An 11,094-nucleotide genomic window follows, 5' to 3' on the forward strand; every position below is an offset into this window, starting at 1 on the left:
AAGGGACCGCTGACCGTTAGGTCCAGTCGTGGCCGACTCTGGGGTTGCGGCGCTCATCTCGTTTTATTGGCTGAGGGAGCCAGCGTACAGCTTCTGGGTCATGTGGCCAGCATGACTAAGCCGCTTCTGGTGAACCAGAGAAGCGCACAGAAACGCTGTTTACCTTCCCGCCAGAGTGGTACCTATTTATCTACTTGCACTTTGACAAGCTTTTGAACTGCTAGGTTGGCAGGAGCAGGGACCGAGCAACGGGAGCTCACCCCATTGCGGGGATTCGAACCGCCGACCTTCTGATCGGCAAGTCCTAGGCTCTGTGGTTTAACCCACAGCGCCACCCGCGTCCGTACGAGTTATCTAGATGGGCCAATAATCTGACTTGGTACTGTATGAAGTAGCTTCCTATTTTCCCAATCTGTGGAGGTCATGAGCATGTCTAATCAAATGCTTGAAAGCTTCCTCACTCAAGCATCCAACAACAGATGCAAAGGCTTTTATGATAAGTTCTGCTTGCTACCCCTAGCCTAGCCTAAATTTTCTCAACCTGTGTATATTATAAGGAGACTAAAGAGATACCCTCAAACCCCATTCCCAGATGTCTTGGTGTTCATTACAACTGCTGGAAGAGTTTTAATGACAGCACTAGTACCCTGCCCCCTTAAACCCCATGCTGTTTTGAACTGTTGGGATGGTGTGTAACCGGATTATGAATAGATAATCTGAATTGCATTTATCCACCTTCATTCATCCCTGTCACCAGAGACCTGGTTCTCACGGTGACTTTAAACAAGTGTCTGGACTGTTCCACTTCAAACTGCAGGGGAGCGGACTTGTCCACCCTTCCACTCATCCTTTGCTTTTTAGAGTCTGAGAAGCTTTTCTTTTGCCCTGACACTTTCCCCAGGAAAACCCACTGTTTAGCACTGTATTGTAACAAACATCACTTGGGTTTTCTATGGGTTGACGTCTGTTCTGATTCAGAGGGAAACAGTGGGTTTTCCAGGGGAAAGTGGAGCGGCAAATGAAAAATGTCTTAGATCTGTGCTTAGAAGGCACAGTACAAGTGGAAGTCTGGGCAAGCCCTGTGTGAGTGTGCGAAAGGAGGAAGGTTCACACAATTAACAATATTTCCAGACATAACTCCCTGCACCCAGAAAACCAGCATGTCAGGGAGAAGACTGGATTAGAACCCCTTTCTCTGCATGCTAGCTTTCTATGTGCAGGGACCAGCTATTTTCTTTTTTCTTTTTTCTTTTTATGAAGGAGCCCTCCACTTGCTGCCTGAATTGATATAACTCAGAAATAAAGTGACCACCTCAGTTAGAACTCTGCCCAAATCCCATCCTTCCCTGTCTTATAAAAATCAGTAGGAATTTACCTAATGCCTTCACATCAAGATAGGCATTAGACAACCTGCAACTTGGACCAGAAGGAACAGAGGATCGGTGCCCCACTCACAACCTGGTGCCTGGTGCCCATCCATGTCTCCCTCCCATCTTCTGAGCACAGAGCTGTTTCAGCTTTAGACATTATATGCCCCTGCTGCAGCCATGTGGTTGGTGGTGCTCTTATGGGGTTCTCAGAGGCTATTTCTCCCCAGTTGCCGCTGTGTCTCAGTCTGAGAAAGGACCTTATGGATATACAGCCCTTCTTCAAAGTGAGGCGTTATAGGGCAAGAGCCTATAGAGCCATCACTGTTGCTGCTGTGGCTGTTCCTGCAGTGGCAGCAAAAATCTCAAGCACAAAGGAGGCCCTGAGTGGCATTTCCTGGGCTGCCTCAAGAGGTTGCAAGTCTTTTGCCAGGCCAAATTCAACTTTGGAGCCCCAGAAGGGATGACAAGTTGATTTTGTTAAGGTATTTTCCCATTGGCACCATTGCCATGCCCGCCAACATTTCACAACTGAAAATAGAGAGCTGCTCAAATAGAAACCTGCCTTCTCCTTCCAGGTTTCATTTTGTGAGCTCCATGCCCTCAGCACTGGAGTCAACATTAGGTATTTTGGGGCACCTAAAGGTAAAGGAAAAGGGACCCCTGACCGTTTGGTCTAGTCACAGACGACTTTGGGGTTGCAGCGCTCATCTCCACCCCCCTCGTCTCAGCTTCTCCACCCCCATTGTTCAGCCCAGACACTGAGATCCAGCGCCGAGTGCCTTCTGGCGATTCCCTCATTGCGAGAAGTGAGGTTACAGGGAACCAGACAGAGGGCCTTCTCGGTAGTGGCACCCGCCCTGTGGAACGCCCTCCCTTCAGATGTGAAGGAAATAAGCAGCTATCTGCTCTTTAAAAGACATCTGAAGGCAGCCCTGTTTAGGGAAGTTTATAATATTTAATGCTGTATTGTTTTTAACACTTGATTGGAAGCTGCGCAGAGTGGCTGGGGAAGCTCAGCCAGATGGGTGGGGTATAAATAATAAATTATTATTACTATTATTATCTCGCTTTATTGGCCGAGGGAGCCGGCGTACAGCTTCTGGGTTATGTGGCCAGCATGACCAAGCCACTTCTGGCGAACCAGAGCAGCACATGTAAACGCCGTTTACCTTCCCGCCGGAGCGGCACCTATTTATCTACTTGTACTTTGACATGCTTTCAAACTGCTAGGTGGGCAGGAGCAGGGACCGAGCAACAGGAGCTCACCCCGTTGCAGGGATTCGAACCTCTGACCTTCTGATCGGCAAGCCCAAGGCTCAGTGTTTTAGACCACAGCACCTACAAATGCCCTAACCTTTGCAGGGGGCTCACCCTGCTCCACCTTGCTGTCGCTGCCTGTTCACCTGCCCTGCTAAACAATATAACAATAAGGGCAAGGAGATAAGGCAGCAGCCGGGTGGCTGTGCAGACTGGACACAGAGGAAGAGGAAGGTGCCTTCACAAAAGACCTCTCTTCCCCTGGTTCAAATGCAATCCTAATCATGGCAACTCAGAGGCTATACTGAAATCAGGGTGGTTTACTTCCAGGCAGGTGGGGTCAGCCTTGCAGCCTTAAATGCCAAGAGGGCAAGGATTCTTTTAGCTGAAGGTATACTAGGATTATAAGGGATGTGGGTGGCACTGTGGGTTAAACCACAGAGCCTAGGGCTTGCGATCAGAAGGTCGGCGGTTTGAATCCCCGCGACGGGGTGAGCTCCCGTTGCTCGGTCCCTGCTCCTGCCAACCTAGCAGTTTGAAAGCACGTCAAAGTGCAAGTAGATAAATAGGTACCGCTCTGGTGGGAAGGTAAATGGTGTTTCTGTGCGCTGCTCCGGTTCACCAGAAGTGGCTTGGTCATGCTGGCCACATGACCCGGAAGCTGTACGCCGGCTCCCTTGGCCAATAAAGCGAGATGAGCGCCACAACCCCAGAGTCGTCCGCGACTGGACCTAATGTTCAGGGGTCCCTTTACCTTTATACTAGTACTAAGCATAATGGTCCTAGGAGAGATTGTTATTGATAGATCCAAAACAGCAGCTGCCATGTCTGAAATGGCCACCTTGTGCACTGTCTGCGGCCTCAGTGTTCGTGTTCCCACTTGGAACTGTAATTTCTAGAGACCCTAAGAAGGCAGCTGACTCTTGATGAATGATAACACTTTGCAACTTGCACGTGTGTGTGTGTGTGTGTGTGTGTAGGCATTGCAAAAGAAAAGGCACATGTGCGAAGAGTGGTGGTGGTGGGGTGAATATTGATCGTCCCAGCCGCCAGCTCTTGTATTGAGCTAAAGGTCCTGAGCAGTCACTGGTCTTGATTTAGGACTGTTGTGTCATATGTCAATGCTGTCCAACAGAAGCTGGCCTTATGAGTAAATCAGGCTCCTAACGGATTCAAAGAAAAATGGTTAACTTGGCAGAATAGTTCTGGAAGACGTAGGAGGGCAGAGGCTAATTTCTCTAATATTATGTCACCATGCTGAGTAATTACTTTGTTTTGGAAGGAAGTAATCCAAAATCAGATTGATATGACGCTAGACAGAGATTTACAAGAATGAACTTCAAGGTCTCAACTTTATGTTTTGGGCGTGAGGGAGGTTGGCGGTGAAGTATTACCCAACACTTTGGGGGGGGTGTTATTGGGTTGTTGTTTTTATTTTGATTATATATATTGTGGTGTTTTTATGTTGATCATGTTCTGAGAACCACCCTGAGACCTCTGTGTGTAGGGTGGTATATAAATTTAATTAATGAATGAATTGAAGAATTAATGAATTAATTATGAATGGATCCAGGTTCCAGTGATTGGACATTGTATGTATAGATCATGTTTCCAAGGAAGAAATGCATCACACAGTATAGCCAGATCTGGAGGCAGATGCTAGAACTGGATGCTATTGAACTGGGTCACAATTCAGTAAAGGAGAGCTATGCAGTGAAATGATGGGGAAAGGAAGGAGTTGGGAGTGGAGAGGGAATACGAAAGGCCATAATGTGCTTGGTATCATACCACTTGATGCAATCATTGCAAAGTGTTTGATTCAATACATTTTTCAAAGCCATCCGCTCCAAACTGTGAGTCCTTTTCCTTTCAACATCTTCCCTGCAGAGGAAGCACGTGAGTGCGAGGACTGTAGTTCACCACGGAAGCACATGTTTTCCATGCACCAAGTCCCAGGTCAGCTGGTTATAACAGGAAGCCTGTGGGTCCCTCTAGATGTTGCTGTTTCTGAACCCTCACCTGCCCCAGCCAGCATGACCCATCATCAGGCATGATGGAAGTTGCAGTCCTACAACACCTGGAGGTCCACAGGCTCTTCATCTTGGGTTAAAATGGTCAGGTATAAGGGGAATTTCTGACTGAGATCTCAGAAAACTGGAGAAGATAATGCTGGGCTGAATGGACAAATAATCTGATCTAGTACAAGGCAGTTTCCATGCAGGAAGAAGAAGGGGAAAAAGCTTTAAGAAGTTTATCATGCATGGAAATCACATATGTATGTATTGGACTCATCTGTGATTACACCATTTTTATGGCTTCTCCTACACGGAAGAAAGTGATTTTTAGATAACAAAATGCAAAGGATGAATGATGGATCTAACCTTTAGATACCTATAGAGGAGATAATATTCTCAAGTAGGGATGGAGGAGAAATTTGATTCACTGTGCATGTAGATTTGAATCTATCAAATTTGCAGTTCCTGAAGCAATCTGAACTGAAACACAGCTCTCATTTGAATTTTGCACTTATCAGAATTTTGCAATGCAACCAAATAATGTTTACAAAGATGTATGTTTTGGGGAAAAGTGTGTGTGAAAATGAATAGTCATACAAAAATGCTGGCGATGAAGGAAAATTGTTGCCAAATTACTTTAGTCAAAACTGCATATTAAAATGCGTAGATTAGCAGAAATTCACAAAAAAATGCTGATGAAGTTTCACAAGGATTAAAACCAAAAGGTAAACTGCTGCAAATCTAGAGAACTGAAGTTTGGAAAAAATTGAGAAACCAAGAGAACCAAAACTGACAGATTCGGCACAATTGGCAAAATACAGTCCCAGAGGCCACCAAGCGGCCAGCTCTTCGGCTATGAACACCTTGCAAAACTCCATCTCAAGTTATGTTCTCAAACAAAATGATCAGAACTGACTGCGAACCAGACTTTTTTTCTTTCATTCTTGCTGTGTGGATATTGGATGTGGTTACAAAAGTGATGAAGGGGAAAGGTACTCTGTACAACCTCAGAGACACCCTCTACAATGTGACTTCCAAGCTTGTGCCCTGGTTCTGTAAATGGGTCTGAGTTCTACAAACCTGACCTGTGGTCAGCCCAAATTGAAACCCAAATTAAACTCTAAGTCCTTCTTGTTGCAATGGACAGTCAGCAAGCAAACCATTTGTGGGAGCAAACGCTATTTCACATTCAGCTGAATGATTTCCAGGGGGCAGGCATTAGGGGCCAGCATGTATGGGAACCTTCTAAGGCCCACATCTTGATAGGAGCCCCACTGTCCATTCATAGAGCCTTCTGGCTCCTATTCCCCTTTGCTGTCACCATCCTCTCACCTGTCCCACTGGAGAGATGCAAGAAGAAGGAATAGTAACATCCTAGTCCAGTCCCCAGTGGAGGCTGATCTGTTAGGGCGAAGGGAGTGCTGCCCCCTCAGTGGCAGTCTGTATCTAGCCAGCCCTCCTTGCCTGATTTCTTACACCCAGTCCAGGGGGTGCTGCTTCTTCCTCCTTAGTCTCAGTGCTGCTCTTATGGAACTCAGCAGGAAGGAACCGGGGTGGGGGCAAAATGAGAACGAGTCTTTTCTGCCTGTCATTGGCTCTCTGGCTCCACCTACTGTTGGCCTCCCTGCCTCCTGCCTTATCAGTTCCAATCACCACTGGCACTGACGTGAATTGGGCCCAGAGGGAGAGGAAAGAACGTAATGGTGACAAGGTTGGTCCACGTTAAAAACATCTCCGTTGCACCTTTTATCAATGATGTAAAAGCACTTTATTTTATTTATTTATTTATTTATTTAAAGCAAGCAAGCAAGCAAGTATTGATTGAGAGGTTCCCCCAAACCTGAAACTGGTCCTGCTGGCAATTTTTATTTATTGGCTAAATTTGTGGGAGGGATTCCATAGCATACCAGAAATGTACAATTAAAGTACTTTGGTTACCCTACGGCAGTGTAGCTTCTTCTTTTCCCTTTTAAGTAGGCATGCTGCAGTTTGGAAAAGTGTGGGGTGGTATTAATGGGAAGATGTATAACCCTCCCTCCATATAAAACCCTGAAATCCATCCAAAATCAGGATGAATGCTCATTGTGCTATAACTTCCCCGCAAACAAATCAGAACAAATGTTCCATCACGACCAGGCGTAGTCTAACCTCCATGTAAGCTTTGTGCAAGCGAAGCAGGATGAATGCCCCGTAAACAGGTCATAAGGAGGAGCCCTTTGTATCCCGCCTTTCCGCCAAATCAGGGGCAGGGAACTAGGGCCCTACAAATGTTTCTGAGCTATATAGCATTATCCCTGGAGGGATCTAGCATCGTCCCCATTGTTTGGCCATGCTGACTCTGAGAAGCAAGAGTCCAGTCACATCTGGAGGGCTGCAGGTACCCTATCCTGCATTAAATGCCACTTTTGTCTGGGTAGCTACGCTGCCCCATCTCCTGCCTGAAGTGGGTCTCCAGAAGGTGCTTTTTTCAGACATAGCCGCAGCTGTTCCTTACAATTTGGGCTCAAGCTGTTAACTATAACAAAGGCCCAGTGAGATACCGTTATGTTACACAACAGGGTACATAATGCCTGAGGGTGCATTGGGCAGCGCAGAAAACAATTTCTAAGAATGTGGCATGACCTTATTACTCTCTTTCATTCCATAAGAGGATCATCACATACACGTCATAAATTGCAGCTGTTACGGCAATTTTGCCCTAACTCTGAAAATTCCACTCTGAAAATTATTATGGCCCAACTTGTCCTACTTCCAAAGGCTCTACTAGGTATCGTTTACTCACTTAATCAATTAGTATTATGCATTCTTACAATGCCTGCCTGCTGACAAAGCAGTTGCATTCTTGCGATTACTTTAGCACTTTTGAGCTCCAGCATCTCCCGTAAGCTCACAATGTCCCATGGTATCAAATTCAACCCAGAGAGAAATGCACCAGCCTCAGCTTGTTGGGGGGGGGGCAAACACACAGCAGCAGCCTACCTTTTTGCAACCATTTAAAGACTACATAACCCATGCTGCAGCACGACTGAGAGCAAAATAGGCACCCGCAGAATCTTTACACAACCTTGAAATTGCCACCACCATCTATGGTGCATTGTGTTCACTAGCATAAAGACATGCACAGAAACAACTGGGACCTTTAAAGTGAGACACACCAATATAATGTCAGAGAATTTGAGCTGGGCTTGGAAAACAGGGATGAAGAACAGAGCTAGGCATGGAATTCTCCTGCAGGCTCATCTATACACTAACTCTCTGCTCCTTCTGAAAATTCACGTACGTTTTCTCTCTCTAGCTCCGCACCTAGTCTGTGTTCAACTAGTTTACAGCAGCCTGACCAGGCCCTTGCAGTTCATTTCCTTCCTCTCCTCCCCACGACTCCAGATATACTCCACACACACCCATTTGCATCTGTCAACCACACTTACTTCACGGAGCTCCTTGGCCACCTCCTTGAGTTCTTGCAGGATGCCTTCAAGCTGCCCGATCACCATTTTCATGCGCCCCCTGATGCGCTCCCTCTCGCTGGTGTTACTGCTGTCGGTAGCGTTGTCAGTGGGCTGCCTATCCTGCAAGCCCCGGGAGTTCATCCTTCACAGGGTGCCGGGAAGCTGGGGCAGAGCTGCGTGGTGCATCCTGCTTTTGCCCAGCCAGACTGTGCCTCCACGGAGCCCCTCTTGGCTGGGGAGATCTCCACATCTTAACGCCCACCCACCCTACCCCAGAAAGCCCCAGCCACACGCTCACCTCCTGCCACCTTTGCGATCTCCCCACCCTAGCAGGATCGGGGCAATAAAGCTAGGGCAGTTGTGGGGCGATCAAACAAAGAATGAATTGGACAAGCCCCCATCTGTCCCAGTTGAGTATAGAAGATCTGGTATGACCATCTGACTGCAAGGCTGGTCGTATGGGATTGCCATGAACAGCCAACCCAAGGGGTTAAGGCTTTATTATTTGCACTCCACTCTGCAAGCTCTGAAGTGCCTGGGTCTAGATAAAGTGCAGAAGGAAGCCAATATACCACGCCAGTTTGTGCCACGTTTGCTGTCCCAACAAGGAAAGCATCACTTCCAGTTAGTTCACCACTGTCCCTTTGGAGAATCCTCTGGAGATCCTGGAGGCAGGACCTTACTGCTTGGCCTCAGCAGTTTCCCCACACTTCTTCTGCAGAGGGGTCCCCCATGGGACAGGAGATCTTTGGCACCGCTGCCATCTCTATTGCTGGTGGGCTCAGAGGGGCTATGCAGGACTTCCAGCCTCAGCCAAGCTTGGGAGGTCTCTTTGCTACAAATCTCAGGAAGCTCCTTAAAATGACAAACGTGGTTTTAAGCATAGAAAGTGGGCACCCGTGAGACGCTGGAAGCACAAAGAATTCCACACCACTTCCTGCATGGAGGGATCAAAGAGAGAGACAGAGAGAGGGGAAAAATCAGTGTAGTCAGGATGCTTATCTGGAAAATGCCAGGAATCTTCTAAATCACTTAATAACCAGCTTGGACCAGGGCTTTCCTGTGCTAACCTCCAGAATCCCTGGGAGCCCTGAAGACCACCACCCTCTTTTTATCATGGAGAAGCACCAGGTAGCGATCTAATTAGCAGAGATCCCATGAGACGGATCACCCATGCTCTGGGACCACTCCTTTGTCTTGCCCCACAAACTCCACCACCTTCCAAGCAGGTCAAGCTTTGTCCTGACAGATCAGTCATTTGGGCAAGGAGCCCCCCAAGACCACAAAATGTTGGTATCACATTCCCCCCCCCCACACACACCAAGAGAAGACTTAAAACATAAATAGTTCGTGTATGTGTGTGTGCATGCACACTGATTTTCACACATTCCTTGCACATCTCTTTCTGCTGGCCATCAGATATAAACTTTAGCATTCCTCCCACCCCCCAAAAATATTTCCTCCCCTAAAGGCTATCTCCTTCTAGGCCCTCAGACAGCAGTGCCTGCATGGGCTCGACTGGGTCATAAAAATAATATTTTCAAAAATCCTCTGCGAAAGGAAAAGGACAGCTGCTTTTTAACCCACTATGATGACTTAAAAAGCCAACTTACTAGCAAGGCGGCTGCTTCTGAAGCCTGTCAAACCCTCTTGCTCCAAGCGGACCCCTCCTCTCTCTTCCTTCCATGGCTTTGGATGTCACAAGCAGATTCTTGGGTCCTCTTCCCTTTCCCCAAAGCTGGCTGAGCCTGGACATGAGTGGTGAGGTATATCCAGTTTTTTGAAAAAAGAAAATCAAATCCAGGATATCGACACACATGCATGCACACTTCCATGTCTCTCAGATTAACCCTTCAGTTGCACATGGGTGCATTGTGATTATTGCCCTTCGGATTTCCTTCAAGTATGGAGGAGAGAGAGAGAAGGAGGGGGGAGGAAGAATAGGAAACTGTACCCACTCCCCGCATGAATAGAGAGAAAAAGCCTCCGCTCCCTCCCCGTGGCCAGCTAGCCAACCAGCTGGGGAGATTAATCAGTTCAGTTCAGAAGCTCTGTCTGTGCAGGCTTTCCATCTGCATAGCAGAAGGGAATGTCTCCACCGGTCCAAGGGCCCTGGTCTCCAGTCCACAGGTGACATGGCTCCTCCAGTTGAAGATGTCTTGGGGAAGAGGTGGAGGAGGAGGAAGAAGAAGAAGAGGAAGAGGAAGTCAGTGTCCTTTCCCCCACCTCATCCCCTGTTTTTAGGGCATAGGATGTTGCTAGGTCAGCTTCTTGCCAGCAGCCGGCCGGCCGGCCACCCTTGGAGCTATTCAGCAGGGCAGTGCAATCCAGGAGACCACTTCTGTGCTGCCTTTGGACCCATAAGTAGCTGAGCTCAGATGCTGCTCACATCCTGGCGAAGGAGTCCTTTCCTGAAGCTAGGAAGACGGTGGCAGAAAGGATTGGGGGGAGGAGAAGAGAAGCACACTCTTCTTCCTTAAAGCTTCAGAGCTCTCCAGTTCTGCCTTGACTGACAGCAGTGGGATGCTAGTGTCCGACTTATGATGCCCAGTGCTTCGTCTGAAGGGAGAGCCATGCAAGTGGGCAGAGAGAGAGAGGTTGGCTTCTTCTTTCCTCTTGCAAGTCAGATCTCCCAGAGAGTGCTTGAGCGTCTTGTGCTGGCTGCTCGGCAAGGATGTGCGTGCGTAGCTGCCTGGTCCATGTCCCTAGTAATCTGTAGAGAACTGTCCTGGTCTCCCCAGCATCCTCACAGCCTGCCAGCTTGACGGCTATTGCTCAGCTTAAAGATGCTTGGCTTGTGCTGTGTCAGAAAACGGGGTGGAGCCTTGGCAGAACAGGGGGATTTAAAGGGCCAGAGTACTGGAAAAATCCAGGCTGCAAGCAGAACGTTTCCATCTGTTTGGCTTTTAACCATTTCTACGGCCATCTTCAAAAGTGATCAACTGGGGAGGGGTGAGTGGGGGGGGGGTTGCGGGTGTCTCCAGACTTCCAGGAGGAACAGAA

General features: G+C 47.9%; 1 protein-coding gene across 1 annotated transcript in view; it reads right to left on the reverse strand.

The window, feature by feature from the left end:
- The window catches only part of INSYN1 (inhibitory synaptic factor 1), a 121,754-nt gene extending 110,896 nt beyond the window's left edge, over positions 1 to 10,858 (reverse strand). Inside the window, exons 1-2 of the mRNA XM_081839298.1 lie at positions 9,705 to 10,858; positions 8,071 to 9,028 (exon numbers count right to left, since the gene is read on the reverse strand). Coding sequence (XP_081695424.1) covers positions 8,071 to 8,232 — 162 coding nt within the window. The 5' untranslated portion in view covers positions 8,233 to 9,028; positions 9,705 to 10,858. The remainder of the gene's footprint in view (positions 1 to 8,070; positions 9,029 to 9,704) is intronic.
- Positions 10,859 to 11,094: the final 236 nt, after the last annotated feature.

This window comes from Podarcis erhardii, assembly GCF_964252035.2.
Source record: "Podarcis erhardii genome assembly, chromosome: 14".
NCBI classification, from domain to species: domain Eukaryota; kingdom Metazoa; phylum Chordata; class Lepidosauria; order Squamata; family Lacertidae; genus Podarcis; species Podarcis erhardii.